This window comes from Pristiophorus japonicus, chromosome 23 (assembly GCF_044704955.1).
Source record: "Pristiophorus japonicus isolate sPriJap1 chromosome 23, sPriJap1.hap1, whole genome shotgun sequence".
Lineage (NCBI taxonomy): Eukaryota > Metazoa > Chordata > Chondrichthyes > Pristiophoridae > Pristiophorus > Pristiophorus japonicus.
Window position 1 is genome coordinate 15020469 of NC_091999.1, and position 19475 is coordinate 15039943.

Below are 19475 nucleotides of genomic sequence, written 5' to 3' on the forward strand. Positions count from 1 at the left end.
TTTTAGAGCCTGTAGACTTCAGCAGGGATCAGTGAGTTCTGTAGTTTCAGGATCCAGGGAGAGAACAAGGAGCAGATGGGGAGACTGGTGTGGATTCCAGCACAGTGAGGATGTTGGGGGAGGAAGATTGTGTCGGACTGTGTATTAGGGATGTAGGAGGGGCGAGAGAGGAAAGGTCAGAGGAGCAATTACTGCAGCAGTGTCCATCAATAGTGAGAGAGAGAGAAGGTGGGGGTCAGAGTGGGCCCTGGACATGCCGGTAAACTGTTTGTTTGCTGTGACCAGCTTTCCTTCTGTACAAATAGCCACCTGTCGCCCAGTGACACAAACAGCCCATTAAACACCACCAATGTCCTTTGGTCTGGTCCTTTGAGAAACATCGGCTGTTGTTAAAGCTTCTTATTCTGACTGGCTCACAGTGAGATAATATCCATTGTCTCTTTTATTCCATGGGCTTCATCTTTGCTGGTATTGGTAACACGACCGAGATCACTAAACACCAAAACCCAGTCTGTTAATCACTTTCAGCTACTGGACTTAGCGTGTGCCCCACAGCATCTCTCTCACCTTCAATGTGTGAATCGGGCATCACGCCTGCAAAGCTGGTTTAAGTTTATATCCAGGCAGCAAATTTATTTGAGAAAAGCCTGTAGACCAATGAGACACTGTTCAGGTGCCAGTGTGCTGCTGGTTTGCCCGGCATTTTGCCTGTAATGGAAGATAACTGAACTTTTCTCCCAGTGTAACCTTTGCTGTAATGAAATATGTCTTTTAATAAGCCTCATGTCCTTGCTCACGTCTGCTGCAATTGTGTTTAAAGGGGATGTGTGAAGTGATGGTCTTTGTATGGAGATGTGAAACAAGGAAACAGTATCTGTGTGTGGCAGTGACACAGCCTTGTGGACACAGGCAGAACCATGCACCGATATCCTTGTGGTTATGGTTTGAGCAGGGTCAGTTCATGAATAATCAAGCTCAGAGGTGCCAGGGATCGGGAGCAGAGGCAGTAAATCAAATCTAAATATAAATTCTGATGTAGTTTATCTTCATTTATTCCTATTTTAATAGCTTTTGCTGAATGTGGCCAATGCCAAATGCCAGGATATTGGATCAGGCCCACCATAGAAAATGAGTTTGGTACCTTGAGGTAGACAATGTCAACCGGATTCCCCCATCCACCAACCTGACAACTTATTTACAAACTCAAGCTAGTTTGTAAGATTTGACCATGTTTACCGGAATCCATGTTCAGTGTCTCTAATGGCCCCTTCCTTTTCCCCATGATCGAAAACAGCATCTCTCAGGATCCCTTCAAGCACATTCCCAGTGACCGAGGTCACGTTGATGGGTCTTCAGTTCCCGAGCTCTGACTTGTGCCCAATTTGGAAAATAGGAACTACATGTGCTACCTTCCAATCTCAGGGAACAACCCATGACTCCACTGAGCTGTTGGAGATATGGGCAAGGGGCTGACAGAGCACCCATCCCAACTCTTTAAACACCCTTGGGTGGATATCATCTGCACCTTACATGTCAAGGTTAACCCGCGCAGTGACTTTGCTGTCAGTGAAGAGTGATTAGAAAGACCACCAAGTGCCGTTTGCCCCTCTTAGTGTGACCCTGAAGGACTGTGTCCATGGTGAAGTTCTCCCCCCATATGATCCTCCCCCCAGATTGTCCGCACTGAGCTCCAGCCAGGTGATGCTAAACACACGGATGGGAAAGACAAAAATCTGCAGCAATGTGTTGAAAGCAACACGAATTTATTGGTCTATATCCCAAATATTAAACTCCAGTCCAGTTACAGGAGTTATTAACATCAGCAGAAACAAACCCCAACTGTCAGAATGAACATGGTTCAGTCAGGATGTGATTAACAGCAGATCCCAACCCCTGCAGTCACTTGTGAGCTCTCTGGTGCCTCAACAGATAGGATGACCAAGCGAATCCCTTCCCACACTCAGAACAGATGAACGGCCTCTTCCCGGTGTGAACTCGCCGATGTGTTTCCAGCTGGGACGGGTAGTTGAAACGTTTCCCACAGTCTCCACATTTACACAATTTCTCCCCAGTGTGACTGTGGCTTGTGTCTCTCCAGGTTGGATGATAGGCTGAAGTATTGTCCACACACAGAGCATGTGTACAGTTTCTCCCCGCTGTGAACGGTGCTTTTTGCTTCCATGGTCAAAGGCTGATGATATTCTGTTACCGATGAATCGAGTGACTCTGTCAGATCTTAATGTGATGTTGGTTTGAGCCTCCAGTCGACAAATCCTCCCCTTTTAATACCCTGTAAAGTGAATTTCAGACAGGAAAAAGGGTGGGTGACAGAGAACCCACAAAAACACAAAGGCATGTTGAGAAATTGAGCTTAATGAACTTGGTCATTTGTGGGGCCAGCACTAGAAATAGTAACTATGAAAGCAGCCAGTTTGTGGTAAAACCCAACTGGTTCATTAATGTCCTTCAGGGAAGGGAACCCACCTCCATTGACAGCCCCACATGGGGAATTGTTGGTCCCACTGGGCCCAGAATTAGTGGGGGTGAAACCCAGCAGCTTCTCCTCCATCTCCACTCCAGCTCAAACTGATGCAACAAACAGACCCACACAGGAGGCCAGGTATCCAAAGCATCTTTCTAACATTTGGAGCATAGTTGAGAGGCGATCTACTCTAAATTGCCCCAGATTTGGAGATTTGAGAGTCTAGATTTTGCTTTGTACCGGAATCCAGGTCAGCGATTGGAGCATGGGCCGGACCATCGGAATGGCCCAGGTACAGCAGGCGATGCGGCAAGCAACAGAGGAGTTTTGAGGTCAGGGAGGAGTAGCGGCGAGGGGTCGGGGCTGAGAATTTGGGGCCCAGAAGAGGCAAGGGCTCAGGGACGGAATGGGCCTGACCACACTGTGATCTATGGGCAGTAGGAGCATGTGCACCAGGTCTGTGCAGCAGAGTTTGGTCTCCAGTCGTCTTGTTTAACACTTGCAACTGGACCAAGCCCTCGCTCAGTCCAGTCTGTGTGGTGGTTGTTGTGCAACGGACATACACGTTAAAAGAATCCACGCATAGGCATCTTCCACCCTTCAATATATTGTTCGGGACCGAAATATCAGGTCTCATATTGAAACATCTGTGAACTCATCCCTTTTTGGTGTGGAAGTGGGTCATCCTCGATTCAAGGGACTGCCTAATACTATACTGTACAGGAGGCCAGGGAGTGACTTCCGCGTCCAGCACCTACCCTGATACAGAGCGGCTGTATAAATGCAACCAGTTGTTTTCATGGTTTGGGGGAGGCGCTGCCCCCGGGGTTTGCTGGTACCAGGCCCGGCTCTCTGACTCGGTGCCTGAGGGCCACACTCGGTGCTGCCCGGGATGGGGGGAGCCGCACTCTGTGTTGCCCGGGGCCTGAGGGCCGCACTCGGTGTTGCCCGGGGCCTGAGAGCCGCACTCGGTGTTGCCCGGGTCCTGAAAGCCGCACTCGGTGTTGCCCGGGGCCGTTTTCACTCCGCTCAGTCCCCGTGGGCCTCTCCGCACAGGGAGGTGCTCTCTGGGAACCAGCCCTTCCCACGCGTTGCCTCCCTGCTGATGGAAATCGGGAGTATTGCCCCGGGCGGAGCACTCTGGGTATAATCATTCGCCATTGTCAGGGAGTGGTACAGCACAGAAGGCCATGCGGCCCATCCTGTCTGTACCAGCTCTTTGGTGGAGCTGTTCAATGAATCTCACTGCTCTGCTCTTTACCCATAGCTCAGTATATTTTTCCCGGCAAGTATTTATCCAATTCCCTTTTAAAAGTTACTATTGAATCTGCTTCCACCACCCTTTCAGACACTGCATTGTGGATCGTAACAATTCACTGGGTAACAAATGATCCCACATCTCAGCTTTCATCATTTTGCCAATCATCGGAAGTCTGACTCCTCTGGTTACCTACCCTAATGCCACTGGAAAGACTTTCCATATTTACTCCATCTTCTAAATCATTCATAATTTTGTACATCTCCATCAAATCTCCTTTTACCCTTTCCTGCTCTCTGGAGAAAACTTCACCAGGCTCTCCACATCACGGAAGTCCCACATCCCTGGCACCGCTCCTTCTGCACCTTCTCTAAAAGCTTGGCATCATTCCGAAAGTTTGGAGCCCAAACTTGAACACAATTCTCCAGCTGAGGCCGAACCAGTTTTTTATAAAGGTTTGGCAAACTAAACATCAAATGCTGATATTTCTCTGAGGGGGTTTAAAGGGCGAGGTCGATCCAGTCAGTTGGATGTGTCAATGAGACTGCGAACCTAAAGAAGCGCATTTGGAGTGGAGAGCCAGGGACATGCTGTGTAACCGGGCGCAAACAGTCCTGCACTCCCCACACATCACTTGTTTCCCATTTGACATGAAGGTAATGTGTTAGTTGCAACAATTCATTTGATTTGATTTCAAATAGTTTAGTATAGAAATTGAATTATGTTTCTATGATTTTTTTCCCCAACTCAGATTCAAGGCCTCAATTTTTCTCTTCGACTGTGTACAGTCACAGGACTGTACATTGCAATTCCAACCCTGGGACTGTACGTGGGGATTCTAACCTTGAGAGAGTATGTGGGCATTCTAACTCTGGGGGAGAGTACATGGGGATTCTAAACCTGGGGGAGAGTACATGGGGATTCTAACCCTGGCACTGTACATGGGGATTCTAACCCTGGGAGATTACATGGGGATTCTAACCCTGGCACTGTACATGGGGATTCTAAATCTGGCACTGTACACGGGGATTCTCACCATGGAACTGTATATGGTGTCCAGGCGTTCAGGCCCCCTTCGGAGACGACCAGGCCTCTACTTCCCCACAGTACTCCAGGTGTGGTCCAGCCAGGGCTTTGTGCAGCTGCAGAGGGCTGGCAGCGCCCATGGATACTACCAAGGGAGGTAGCTTAGTACTGACTTTCATTTTTAAATTTAAATCAACTTGGGAAACTTATAAATAACTTGGGAAAACTTTTTAAAAACTCCACAAGAAACTTTTAAAACTTCTGAAAAAACTTTTAACCAACGTGGAAGAACGTTCAGGAATTCTTTTCTTTTAAATTTTTTTTTATTGAGGAATTGAATACTGTACCCCAATCTAACTAGAAAATAGTTTGGTGTGTTTTATTAGCATTATTTTCATTCATTTGAAACCGGGTTACACATGACGATACCTGGCGAGCAGGTGTGCCTCCGACCAGGTGACCTGGACATCAGCCCCCCACCTCCTGCCTCCCTCCAGAGGCGGGATTTCATCCCTCCATTTATTTATTTATTTGTCTATATCCCAAATATTAACTCCTGTAACTGGACTGGAGTTTATCAGCAGAAACAAACCCCAATTGTCAGAATGAACATGGTTCAGTCAGGATGTGATTAGCAGCAGATCCCAACCCCTGCAGTCAGTTGTGAACTCGCTGGTGTCTCAGCAGGGTGGATAACTGAGTGAATCCCTTACTACACACAGAGCAGGTGAACGGCCTCTCCCCTGTGTGAACTCGCTGGTGTCCCAGCAGGTGTGATGACCGAAAGAATCCCTTCCCACACTCAGAGCAGGTGAATGGCCTCTCCACAGTGTGAACTCGCTGGTGTTCCAGCAGGGTGGATGACCGAGTGAATCCCTTCCCACACTCCGAGCAGGTGAACGGCCTCTCCCCAGTGTGAACTCGCTCATGTGTCAGCAGGGTGGATGACTGAGTGAATCCCTTCCCACACATGGAGCAGGTGAACGGCCTCTCCCCAGTGTGAAGTCGCTGGTGAACTACAAGGTCGGATGACTGAGTGAATCCTTTCCCACACGTAGAGCATGTGAACGGCCTCTCCCCAGTGTGAACTCGCTGGTGAACTACAAGGTCGGATGACTGAGTGAATCCTTTCCCACACACGGGGCAGGTGAACGGCCTCTCCCCAGTGTGACTGCGTCGATGAATTTCCAGTTCTGATGGCGATCTGAATCCCTTCCCACAGTCCCCACATTTCCACGGTTTCTCCATGGTGCGGGTATCCTTGTGACTCTCCATGGTTGGACGATCAGTTGAAGCCTCGCCCACACACACAACACATTTACAGTTTCTCCGCACTGTGAATGGTGTGATGTTTCTTCAGGCTGTGTAAGTGGTTAAAGCTCTTTCCACAGGCAGTGCACTGGAATACTCACTCAGGTGTGTGTCTCTCGGTACCTTTCCAGTCACACTGATATTTGCAATATTTTCTCTCAGGCAGGACAGACAAACATTTCTCCTTCCACTTTCAAAGGCCGATGATATTCAGGTCCTGATGAATCGATTGACTCCATCAGATCTTGACGTGATGTTTGGTTTGTGTTTCCTGTCTGAAAATCTCCCCTTCTAATACGCTGTAAAAGGAGATAACAAAACTCATCACTGTCAGTACAAGACACAAATTCAGGATAGACATATCTAGGGGCCAAGTTTCGACAGGAGTTGCTCCTATTGTTTTCGAGTATCCAATAAATCACAATTCTCCATGTTTAGTTTGTTCCACTTTCAGTCAGTTAGTTCAGTTTCTTTTTCCAGCCACTTAAGCGCGTTTTGGCCAGTTAAGCAAGTTTAGACAGCGAAAAGTTACTCCAAACTAACTTAGGCCTGAGTCAATGACCACTTTTGTACGCTCAGAAAAACCTTGTGGACACTTTAGAAATCAGGCGCTGGTAGCCAGAGATGGCGGGTGGAGGAGGGGTTGTGGAGGGAAGGGAAGTTTGAGAATTTTCCAAAGCATTAACACTTCACTTTTAAAAATAAAGAACCATCATCAGTAATAAATGATCAATAACTCAATCAATAAATAAAATTTTAAAAGAAATTAAAAATCAATCAATAAATAAAAAACTAAAAGTTGCTACCTCACCTACTGCAGCACCTCTCCGTTCCGGAGCACTGCGAGCCCTCCAGCAGCACACACAGCCCTGCCTGCCTCCTTACATTTTCACGGTTGAAGAGTTTGGGCGGGGCCCGCCGCCGGAGAGATGATCGGGCGGCCCCATCATGGAGCTGGTGTTTGGGCGGGCCGACAGGGAGGCCTCGAGGTAAGAGCAGTGGCAGTGATGCGAGGCCCGAGGACAGGCAGCGGCGAGGTGAGGGACGGTGAGGCAAGGCGAGGGGCGGCGAGGCGAGGCCCGAGTTCGGGCAGCAGCGAGGCGAGGCGGGCAGGCCACTCGGCCCGGGCGAGGGGCAGTGAACATCGCGTCGTTCCTTTGGCCAGGGATAGGGTCGCCCGGAGCCACGACGCGCTGGGAGGGCCAGGAGCTACTGTGTACACACGCAGACCCCACTGCACACACGCGCAGCTGCCGACACTCTTTTTGGCGCATGGCTGTAGCTCCGCCCCCCGCTGCTTCTCTTGTGCTCAGTCCAAAGCAGGCCAGATCACCGTGGAGAATCCCGAGGTAAGTATAAGGCTCACTTTTCCTTCTAGAAATTCGGCGGACCTCTCGGAGGTCACCGTTCTATGGGTCAGTCAAAACTTGGCCCCCTAGTTTCCATGGAACATTCTTTCCTCTCTTGTTCTTCCAAAGCTGTAAATCCCTGTCCCACACATTGTCCCTCCTGCTGTGCTGAAATCCAAATCAACAAACAATTCTAAACTGTTTCTCCTCCACTCCCATTTTCACCACCAATTCTGACTGGGTTCAGAAATACACTCACTGGTACACTTCCTTCTCCTTTTGGAGTGGACTCTGGCTGGGTTCACTTGTACACTCACTGGTTCCCCTCCCATGTGTGTGGTGATTCTGATTATTCTCAGTTTTACACTCACTGGTTCCCCTCCCTCTCCTCCCATGAAGGTGCTGACTCTGGCTGGGTTCAGTTCTACACTCACCAGTTTCTCTCCAATATGTGTCCCATGTGCCCGATCTCCATGTGTGAACCTCGACAGTGAGTGTCGACAGGCTATTCCACTGTCCTCACCTGAGGCCTCACACATGCATTTTCCAGCAGGATCACTGGACCCTCCTCACAATGGCTCAGTTTCTAAACAATAAGGTGATAAGTGGTTATGGGGAGCGGGCAGGGAACAGAAGAACATAAGAAATAGTAGCAGGAGTAGGCTATAGGGCCCCTCGAGCCTGCTCCGCCATTCAATAAGATCATGACTGATCCGATCATGGACTCAGCTCCACTTACCGGCCTGCTCCCCATAACCTCTTATCGTTTAAGAAACTGTCTATTTCTGCCTTAAATTTATTCAATGTCCCAGCTTCCACAGCTCTCTGAGGCAGCGAATTCCACAGATTTACAACCGTCTGAGAGAAGAAATTTCTCCTCATTTCTGTTTTAAATGGGCGGCCCCATATTCTAAGATCATGCCCTCTAGTTCTAGTCTCACCTATCAGTAGAAACATCCTCTCTGCATCCACCTTGTCAAAACCCCTCATAATCTTATACGTTTCGATAAGATCACTCTCATTCTTCTGAATTCCAATGAGTAGACGCTCAACCTACTCAACCTCATAAGTCAACCCCCTCATCCCCGGAATCAACGTAGTGAACCTTCTCTGAACTGCCTCCAAAGCAAGTATATCCTTTCGTAAATATGGAAACCAAAACTGCACGCAGTAGTCCAGCTGTGGCCTCACCAATACCTTATATATCTGCAGCAAGACTTCCCTGCTTTTATACTCTATCCCCTTTGCAATAAAAGCCAAGATACTATTGGCCTTCCTGATCACTTACTGTACCTGCATACTATCACTTTGTGTTTCATGCACAAGTACCTCCAGGTCCCGCTGTACTGCAGCACTTCGCAATCTTTCTCCATTTAAATAATAACTTGTTCTTTGATTTTTTTTCTGCCAAAGTACATGACCTCACACTTTCCAACATTATACTCCATCTGCCAAATTTTCCCCCACTCACTTAGCCTGTTTATGTCCTTTTGCAGATTTTTTGTGTGCTCACACATTGCTTTTCCTCCCATCTTTGTATCGTCAGCAAACCTGGCTACGTTACACTCAGACCCTTCTTCCACGTCGTTAATATAGATTGTAAATAGTTGGGGTCCCAGCACTGATCCCTGCGGCACCCCATGAGTTACTAGTTGCCAACCCGAGAATGAACCATTTATCCCGACTCTCTGTTTTCTGTCAGTTAGCCAATCCTCAATCCATGCTAATATATTGCCCCCAACCTCCTCAACATTTCCTCATTAGTCTACCCCTCATCTCCAGAATCAACCTCGTAAATCTTCTCTGAACTGCCTCCCCTCTCCATCGCTGAAGATGCTGAATCTATCTGGTTTCAGTTCTGCACTCACTGGTTCCCCTGCCCTGAAGGTGCTAACTCTTGCTGGGATCCATTTTGCACTCACTGTTTCCCCTCCCTCCCATCTGCCACTCCCCTTAGGGTGCTGACTCTGGCTGGGTTCAGATGTAGACTCTCTGGTTCCCCTCTCATTCCCTGAAGGTGTCGACTCTGGCTGCGATCAGTTCGACAATCACTCATTTCCCTCCCACCCATCTCTCTCCTCCCCTGAAGGTACTGACTCTGGCTGGGTTCAATTCCACACTCACTGGTTCCTCTCCCCTGAAGGTACTGACTCTGGCTGGGTTCAGTTCTACACTCACTGGTTCCCCTCCCCTGAAGGTGCTAACTCTGGCTGGGTTCAGTTCTGCACTCACTGGTTCCACTCCCCTGAAGGTGCTGACTCTGACTGGGTTCAGTTCTACACTCTCTGGTTCCCCTCTCATCCCTTGAAGATGCTGACACTTGCTGGGTTCAGTTCTACACTCACCGGTTTCCCTCCCCTGAAGGTACTGACTCTGGCTGGGTTCAGTTCTACACTCACTGGTTCCCCTCCCCTGAAGGTGCTAACTCTGGCTGGGTTCAGTTCTGCACTCACTGGTTCCACTCCCCTGAAGGTGCTGACTCTGGCTGGGTTCAGTTCTACACTCTCTGGTTCCCCTCTCATCCCTTGAAGATGCTGACACTGGCTGGGTTCAGTTCTACACTCACCGGTTTCCCTCCCCTGAAGGTACTGACTCTGGCTGGGTTCAGTTCTACACTCACTGGTTCCCCTCCCCTGAAGGTGCTGACTCTGGCTGGGTTCAGTTCTGCGCTCACTGGTTCCCCTCCCCTGAAGGTGCTGACTCTGCCTGGGTCCAGTTGTAGACTCAGTGGTACCCCTCCCTCCCATCTGCCCCGTCCCTGAAGGCGCTAACTCTGGCTGTGTTCAATTCCACACTCACTGTTTCCCCTCCCTCCCCTCTCCAGCACGCAGAGTTTAGGGAGCTAGTAGAGAGATTAAAAAGCAGGACCTCAAAATGTAGTAATCTCCGAATTCCTCCCAATGTCACGAACTAGTGACTACAGAAACAGGAGGATAGAGCAGACGAATGCCTGGCTGGAGAGATGGTGCAGGCGGGAGGATGTTACTTTCCTGAGGCACTGGGACCGCTTCTGGGGGAGGTGGGACATGGACAAACCAGACAGGTTACACCTCAACAGAGCCGGGACCAATATCCTCACGGGGGGTTTGCTTGTGCTGTTGGGGAGGGGTTAAACTAGCTTGGCAGGAGGATTGGAACCTGAAAATAGATTCAGTAGGAAGGGGAGTAAAGCTGGAATTAGAAAGCAAAAATAAAGAAAGTGAGTTTGAAGGAGAGAGGAAACAAGCAGGAAAAAAGTGTAAAAAAACACTTTGTCTCAATGCACGTAGCATTTGAAACAAAATAGATGAGTTGACGCCACAAACTGATACAAATGGGTATGATGTGATAGCCATTACAGAGACGCAGTTGCAAGGTGACCAGGTCTGGGAATGAAATATTCAGCGGTACTGGACAATCCGGAAGGACAGACAGAAAGGAAAAGGAGGTGGAGTAGCTCTATTGATAAAGGATGGAATCACTGCAATCGTAAGAATCAATATTGGCTCAAATGATCAGGATGTTGAAACGGTTTGGGTGGGGATAAGGAACAATAAGTGGAAAAAGTCACTGGTGGGTGTAGACTATAGGCCCCCTAACAATAGCTACTCTGTTGGTCAGCGCATAAACCAGGAAATAGTGGGGGCTTGTAAAAAGGGAACAGCAATAATCATGGGTGATTTTAACCTCCATATTGATTGGACATATCAAATTGGTCAGGGTAGCCTTGAGGAGTTGTTCATAGAGTGCATAAGGGACGGGTTCCTTCAGCAGTATGTAACGGAACCAACCAGGGGGCAGGCTATCTTAGATCTGGTCATGTGTAATGAGACAGGATTAATAACAATCTCCCAGTAAAGGATCTCTTGGAATGAGTGATCATAGCATGATCTGAATTTGAAATTCAGATGGTGGGTGAGAAAGTTGGATCTCTAACCAGCATACTAAGCTTAAATAAAGGAGACTATATAGGTATGAGGGCAGAGTTGGGTAAAGTGGACTGGGAAAATAGACTAAAGTGCAGGACGGTTGATGAACAGTGGTGTACATTTAAGGAGATATTGCACAACGCTCAAGAAAAATATATTCCAGGGAGGAGGAAAGGATGTAAAAGAAAAGATAGCCATCCATGGCTAACTAAAGATATAAAGGACGGTATCCAATTAAAAACAAGGGCATACAAAGTGGCCAAAACTAGTGGGAGGACAGAAGACTGGGAAGCTTTTAAAAGCCAGCAAAGAATGACTACAAAAAATGATAAAAAAAGGGAAGATAGACTATGAAAGTAAACTAGCACAAAATATAAAAACAGATAGCAAGAGTTTCTGTAGGTATATAAAAAGGAAAAGAGTGACTAAAGTAAATGTTGGTCCCTGAGAGGACGAGACCGGGGAATTAGTAATGGGGAACATGGAGATGGCAGAAACTCTGAACAAATATATTTTTATCAGTCTTTACGGCCGAGGACACAAACAATATCCCAACAGTGGACAGTCAAGGGGCTACAGGTGGGGAGGAACTTAACACAATCACTAAGAAGGTGGTACTCAGTAAGATAATGGGACTAAAGGCGGATAAATCCCCTGGACCTGATGGCTTGCGTCCTAGGGTCTTAAGAGAAGTCACAGCAGGGACAGTGGATGCATTGGTTGTAATTTACCAAAATTCCCTGGATTCTGGGGAGGTCCCAGCGATTGGAAAATTGCAAATGTAATGCACTTATTTAAAAAAGGAGGCAGAAAAAAAGCAGGAAACTATAGACCAGTTAGCCTAACATCTGTGGTTGGGAAAATGTTGGAGTCCATTATTAAAGTAGCAGGATATTTGGAAAAGCAAAATTCAGTCAGGCAGAGTCAGCATGGATTTATGAAGGGGAAGGCATGTTTGACAAATTTGCTGGAATTCTTTGAGGATGTAACAAACAGGGTGGATAAAGGGGAACCAGTGAGTGTGGTGTATTTGGACTTCCAGAAGACATTTGACAAGGTGCCACGTAAAAGGTTACTGCACAAGATAAAAGTTCACAGGGTTGGGGGTAATATATCAGCAAGAATAGAGGATTGGCTAACTAACAGAAAACAGAGAGTCGGATAAATGGTTCATTCTCTGGTTGGCAACCAGTAACTAGTGGGTTACTGCAGGGATCAGTGCTGGGACCCCAACTATTTACATTCGATATTAAAGAACTTGGAAGAAGGGACTGAATGTAATGTTGCTGAGTTTGCTGACGACACAAAGGATGGGAGGAAAAGCAATATGTGAGTACACATAAAATCTGCAAAAGGACATAGACAGGCTAAGTGAATGGGAAAAAATTTGGCAGATGGAGTATAATATTAGAAAGTGTGAGGTCATGCACTTTGGCAGAAAAAAAATTAAAGAGCAAGTTATTATTTAAATGGAGAAAGATTGCAAAGTGCTGCAGTACAACGGGACCTGGGGGTACTTGTGCATGAAACACAAAAGGATAGTATGCAGGTACAGCAAGTGATCAGGAAAGCGAATAGAATCTTGGCCTTCCTGATCCATGTTTATGAAAGGATATACTTGCTTTGGAAGCAGTTCAGAGAAGGTTTCGGGGATGAGGGGGATGACTTATGAGGAAAGGTTGAGTAGTTTGGGCCTCTACCCATTGGAATTCAGAAGAATGAGAGGTGATCTTATCGAAATGTATAAGATTATGAGGAGGCGGGACAAGGTGGATGCAGGGAGGATGTTTCCACTGATGGGGGAGACTCGAACTAGAGGGCATAATCTTAGAATAAGGGGCCACCCATTTAAAACTGAGATGAGGAGGAATGTCTTCTCTCAAAGGGTTGTAAATCTGTGGAATTTGCTGCCTCAGTGAGCTGTGGAAGTTGGGTCATAGAAACATAGAAAATAGTTGCAGGAGTGGGCCATTCGGTGTTTTTGTGACTGGAAGGCTGTTTCCAGTGGGGTTCTGCAGGGCTCAGTGCTGGGTCCCTTGTTTTTTGTGATATATATCAATGACTTGGATGTCAATGTTGGGGGTATGATTAAGAAGTTTGAAGGTGACACTAAAATAGGCTGTGTGGTTGAGAATTAAGAAGAAAACTGCACACTGCAGGAAACTATAAATGTACTGGTCAGGTGGGCAGTAAAGTGACAAATGGAATTTAATCCGGATAAGTGTGAGGTAATGCATTTGGGGAGGTCTAACAAGGCAAGGGAATATACATTAAACGCTACAACACTGAAAATTGTAGAGGAACAAAGGGACCTTGGAGTGTAGGTCCACAGATCCCTGAAGGTGGCAGGCCAGGTAGATAAGGTGGTTAAGAAGGCATATGGAATACTTACCTTTATTAGTCGAGGCATGGAATCCAAGAGCTGGGAGGTTATGCTTGAACTGGTTCGGCCGCAGTTGCCATTCTGGTCATCACATTACAGGAAAGATGTGATTGTACTGGAAAGGGTACAGAGGAGATTTACAAGAATGTTGCCTGGACTGGAGAATTTTGGCTATGAGGAAAGATTGGAGATGCAGAGTCCATTTTCTTTGGATCAGAGGACACTGAGGGGAGACCTGATGAAAGTGTATTAAATTATGAGGGGCCTGGATAGAGTGGCTGGAAGGACCTGTTTCCCTTGGCAGAGGGGTCAACAACAAGGGGGCACAGGTTTAAAGTAATTGGTTCAGAGGAGATACGAAGGGAATTTTCTTCACCCAGAGGTTTGTGGGGGTCTGGAACTCACTGCCTGAAAGGGTGGTAAGGCAGAAACACTCAGCACATTTGAAAAATACTTGGATGTGCACTTCAAGTGTCATCACCTACAGGGCTACGGACCGAGAGCTGGATAGTGGGATTAGGCTGGATAGCTGTTTGTCGGCCGGCACGGACACGGTGGGCTGAAATGGTCTCCTGCCATGCTGTAAATTTCGATGATTTTATGATTAATGACCTAGATGAAGGGACCAAGTGTAATGTATCCAAATTTGCTTAGGATACTAAATTAGGTGGGACAGTAAGCTGTGAGAACACAAGAGTCTGCAAGATATATATATATATAGACTATGTGAATGGGCAGTAAGGTGGCAGATGGAGTACAATGTAGGGAAATGTGAGGTTATTCACTTTGGTAGGAACAACAGAAGAACAGAGTATCTTTTAAATTATGAGAAACTTTTGAACATTGGTGTTTAGAGAGATTTGGGGTGTCCTTGTGCAAGATACACAGAAAGTGAGCATGCAGGTACGCAAGCAATAAGGAAGGGAAATGGTTTGTCCTTTATTGCAAGGGTTTGGAGTATAAGAGTAAGGAGGTCTTGCTACAATTGTACAGGGCCTTGGTGAGACCACACCTGGAGTACTGGGCACAGTTTTGTTTTCTTATCAAAGGACGGAAACACTTGCCTTGGAGACGCTGCAACAAAGGTTCACAAGATTCCTGGGATGAGAGGGCTGTCTTATGATGAGATAGTGTGTAGAATGGGCCGATACACCCTCGAGTTTAGAATAATGAGAGGTGATCTCATTGAAACATACAAGGTTCTGAAGGGGACTGACAGGTTAGATGCTGAGAGGTTGATTCCCCTGGCTGGACTGTCTAGAACTCAGGGCACAGTCTCAGGATAAGGGGTAGGCCATTTAAGACAGAGATGAGGAGGAATTTCTTCACTCAGAGGTTGTGAATCTTTGGCATTCTCTCCCCCAGAGGGCTGTGGATGCTCAGTCTATTCAAGGTTGAGATAGATAGATTTTTGTATATTAAGGGAATCAAGGGATATGGAGATCAGGCGGGAAAGTGGTGTTGAGGGCGATGATCAGCCATGATCTTATTGAATAGCCGTGCAGGATCGAGGGACCTTATGGCCTCCTCCTGCTCTTATTTCTTATGTTGATATCCAGGGGACTCTAGATTTATTAGTCCCAACCTTTTTCTTGAAGGTAACATACTTCCTCTGAACCCTCATTATCTCCTCCTTGAATGCTTCCCACTGCTCTGAGACTGATTTAACTTCAACATAAGAACATAAGATTTCAGAGCCTGCTCTGCCATTCAATGAGATCATGGCTGATCTTCTACCTCAACTTTACTTTCCTGCACTATTCCATATCCCTTGATTCCCTTAATTTACAAAAATCTATCGATCTCTGTCTTAAATATGCTCAAAGACAGAGCCTCCACAACCCTTTGGGGTAGAGAATTACAAAGATTAATGAGTGAATAAGTTTCTGCTCATCTCAGTCCTAAATGGCCAACCTCTTATTTTGAGACTGTGACCCCTGGTTCTAGACTCCTGAGCCAGAGGAAACATCCTCCCTGCATCTATCCTGTCACGCCTTGTAAGAATTTTGTCTGTTTCAATGGGATCATCTCTCATTCTTCTAAACTCTAGAGAATACATGCATAGTCTACTCAATCTCTCCCCATAGGACAATCCTCCCACCCCAGGAATTCAGTTTGGTGAACCTTCGTTACCATCCTCAACAGCAAGTACATCCTTCCTTTGGTAAGCAGCCAAAACTGTACACAATACTCCAGCTGCAGTCTCACCAGGGCCCTATATAATTGCAGTAAGACGTCTTTACTCTTGTCCTCAAATCCTCTTGTAATAAAGGCCAACATACCATTTGCTTTCTTCGTTGCTTGCTGTACCTGCATATTAACTTTCAGTGATTCGTGTACAAGGACACCAAGGTCCCTCTGAACACCAACGTTTCCCAATCTCTCACCATTTCAAATAGCTATTTCCAGTCCACTTTGGCTAAATCACATCTCAGCTTAGTAAAATTGGCTTTTCCCCAATTGAGAACTTTTATTCCTGGTCTGTCTTTGTCCTTTTCCATAACTACCCTAAATCTAACTGAATTATGATCACTAGCACCAAAATGCTGTCCCATCGATAACCCTTCCACCTGCCCAGCTTCAGTCCCGAATACTAAGTCCAGAACTTCCCCCTCTCTTGTTGGGCTTGCTACGTACTGGCTAAAAGGTTCTGCTGGTTGCTGACCCCTCTGTGAAGGGAAATAGGTCCTTCCTATCCACTCTATCTGGGCCCCTCATAATTTTATACACCTCATTAAGGTCTCCCCTCTGCCTCCTTTGTTCCAAAGAAATCAAACTATTAAGATGGTTGGTGGGCTGGAGGAGGTTACAGAGATAGCGAAGGGTGAGACCCTGGAGAGAGTTGAACAAGAGAATGCGTATTTTAAAGGCTGATGCCACCAGCCATCTCGCCCAGCACAGAATGTAACTCACTACCAACAGGAAGGATGTTACTTTAACTACTACAAATGCATAATGCGGGGAAATCAATCTCTGTCCCTTTAACTAACAGCGTCATGGAAAGAGGGAAATGAATGACCTTTAAACACCTGATTAACTTGGCACTGAAGTGTCTGAAACTCATAATAGCAGCTCCAGGAAAACAAAATACTGACTAATGTTACATTGTTTTGTTAACAAAAGAAATCTCGATTTAACTTTTAAAAGATAAATTGTTTAACAGGGGTTCACAAAGACTCACCCGACAGGCCGACTCAGGAGCCACCCCTCAAGCACCACGATTGGTTGTAGAACACGCTGCTCTCTGGGCCCTCCGGCCTCTGACCTCTCTTCCTGTTGGTTCCCAGGGCAATCAATCACGACTAGCCAACATTACACCGCCAGATTAAGTTGAGGGGCTTGGAGAAAGAAATAAAACAAGACCGTGAACCTGAGTGAAGAAATAAAATTAGAGAAGCATGATGATATAAACAAGGATAGACAATATAAACTGAAGGGTACAATCCGAAAGAGGGTGCATGAACAGTGAGACCTGCGGGTATATGTGCACAAATCACTGAAGGTGACAGGATAGGTTGAGAAAGCAGTTAAAAAAGCTTACAGGTTGCTGGGCATCACAGAGTACAAAAGCAAGGAGGTAATGATGAACCTTTGTAAAACACTGGTTCGGTCTCAACTGGAGCAACATCGCACATTAGGATGTGAAGGCCTCAGAGAGGGTGCAGAAAAGATTGACAAGAATGATTCATGAGATGAGGGACTTCAGTTACGTGGATTGACTGGAGAAGCTGGGGTTGTTCCCCTTGGAGCAGAGAAGGTTGAGAGGAGAATTGATAGAAGTGTTCAAAATCATGAGGGGTGTGGACAGAGTAGATAGAGAGCTACTGTTCCCACTGGCAGAAGGGTAGAGAATCAGAGGAGATGGATTTAAGGTGAATGGCAAAAGAACCAAAGGTGACATCAGAAAATCTATTTTATGCAGCGAGTGGTTAGGATCCGGAAAGCACGGCCTGAAAGGGTGGTGGAAGCAGACTCAATCACAGCTTTCAAAAAAAAAAGTTGGATAAGTATTTAAAAAAAAACACTTGCAGGACTGGGGGAAAAGGGCAGGGCAGTGGGACTAGGCAACGGCTCGACGCGCCGAATGGCCTTCCGTGCTGTAACCATTCTCTGATTGTGTGAGCAGAACCACTCTGTTCCCTGACTCAATCTAAAGCCTTCCTGATTGTGAGCACCTGTTAAACCTGCCCTGCACCTTACCAAAAAGAGTTTCACTGCTCCAAGGAGAACCACTCCAGATGCTGCTGTCATCATCTTATTGAATGGCGGCAGGCTCGAGGGCCAAAGGGCCGACTCATCTCCTATTTCTGATATTTTCACGTATTCATGTCACTGGTCCCCATCCTGCACCTGCTCCCTGCAGTAAGATGGCCGCCGCGCAAGCTCCCTGCCCTGCAGCGGGACAAAGGAAAGTATTGTGACGTCGAGGAAGCCCCGCCTCTGTTGCTCCCTGCTCCCCGTGGCGGGCGGACCCATGCTGCCCAAAGATGGCGGCTAAACTCCCGGCAACCTCCGATGGTAACCAAGGCCCGTCCCCGCCCGAAGGTGCCCTGCAGCCGCCACCCAAATCTCACCGCCCGCGCGTGTCCGTGAGAATGTGAGTCCTCAGGGAGGCTGGGCGCACTGCCCGGGCTGCTCATCCATTCTCCGCGGGGGAGGGCAAAACGTCGTCCGTACACAGCTAATCTCCCACAATAGGCTGGCCCCACGCCTGCACACAACTCTGCCTCGCCTCACCTGGGCCCGAGCTCAAAGGCTGCGAGCGGAGCCCACCAACAAACCACCCAACCGCCCGCAACACTCAGCCCACAGCCAATGGCGAGGCGACGCGGGGCACTAGCCCACCCAGCGCGCTGCTCCGCGCCAATCAAAGGCGGGGGGCGGGGCCGGGCACCAATCAATCACTGGTCCCTGAAGGTACTGACTCTGGCTGGGTTCAGTTCTACACTCACTGGTTCCCCTCCCCTGAAGGTACTGACTCTGGCTGGGTTCAGTTCTACACTCACTGGTTCCCCTCCCCTGAAGGTACTGACTCTGGCTGGGTTCAGTTCTACACTCACTGGTTCCCCTCCCCTGAAGGGACTGACTCTGGCTGGGTTCAGTTCCAGACACTGACATCATTCACATTGGTCCTGCACCAAGATGGTCGCGAACGCGCAGTGCTACTCACTGAAACAAGATGGCCGAACGCTGAACCTGCCTTCCTGTACCAAGTTGGCCGTCGTTAGCCTGGGCCTGTGACCAGAGAAAGCCCCGAAGCTGCAACCGCCGATATTCCGGTTATTACTCAGGGTTTGCGGAGGGCACCGGTTGTTTATGAAGCCTCCCCAGCTTCCTGCTGGTCCCTTAGTTCGCTCCGTCCCGCTGAAAAGGATACTTCTGAGGAGCATGTACAAAACATGTCTTCTCCGCCATTGCACGCACCGCGCATGCTCCAAACACAGCCAGGGCCCGCGCCTGCGCATTGTGCTCCTGTAGTCAGGGTGCGGCACATTCTCACCCGCGGGGCATGCTGGGTACATAAGAGCATGAGAAATCGGAGCAGAAGTGGGGCAGATACTACACGGGTTATACACAGAGTAAAGCTCCCTCTGTACTGTCCTAAAGAATCCCAGGGCAGGTACAGCACGGGTTAGTTACAGTTTAAAGCTTGCTGTACGCTGACTCATCAAACACTCCCAGGGCAGGTGCAGCACATATTAAATACACAGCAAGGATCGATCTGCACTGTCCCACCAGATATTCCCAGGGCATGCAC

The 19475-nt window shown here is 47.7% G+C and overlaps 1 protein-coding gene across 4 annotated transcripts; it reads right to left on the minus strand.

Moving 5' to 3' along the window:
• Nucleotides 1-5102: 5102 nt before the first annotated feature.
• On the minus strand, nt 5103-19126 carry LOC139235306 (zinc finger protein 239-like). 4 transcript variants are annotated; one of them, XM_070866454.1, is made up of 3 exons: nt 18888-19126; nt 16899-17055; nt 5103-6376 (listed from the first exon to the last, which is right to left on the minus strand). In XM_070866454.1, exon 3 carries the CDS (start codon nt 6039-6041, stop codon nt 5424-5426), a length of 618 nt encoding a protein of 205 aa, XP_070722555.1. In that variant the 5' UTR covers nt 6042-6376; nt 16899-17055; nt 18888-19126; the 3' UTR covers nt 5103-5423. The 4 variants fall into 4 exon arrangements, with proteins under 4 accessions (XP_070722555.1, XP_070722556.1, XP_070722557.1 ...); XM_070866455.1 differs by having other exon boundaries at nt 16899-17087; XM_070866456.1 differs by lacking the exon at nt 18888-19126 and adding an exon at nt 17918-17979.
• Between the last annotated feature and the right edge of the window lie 349 nt (nt 19127-19475).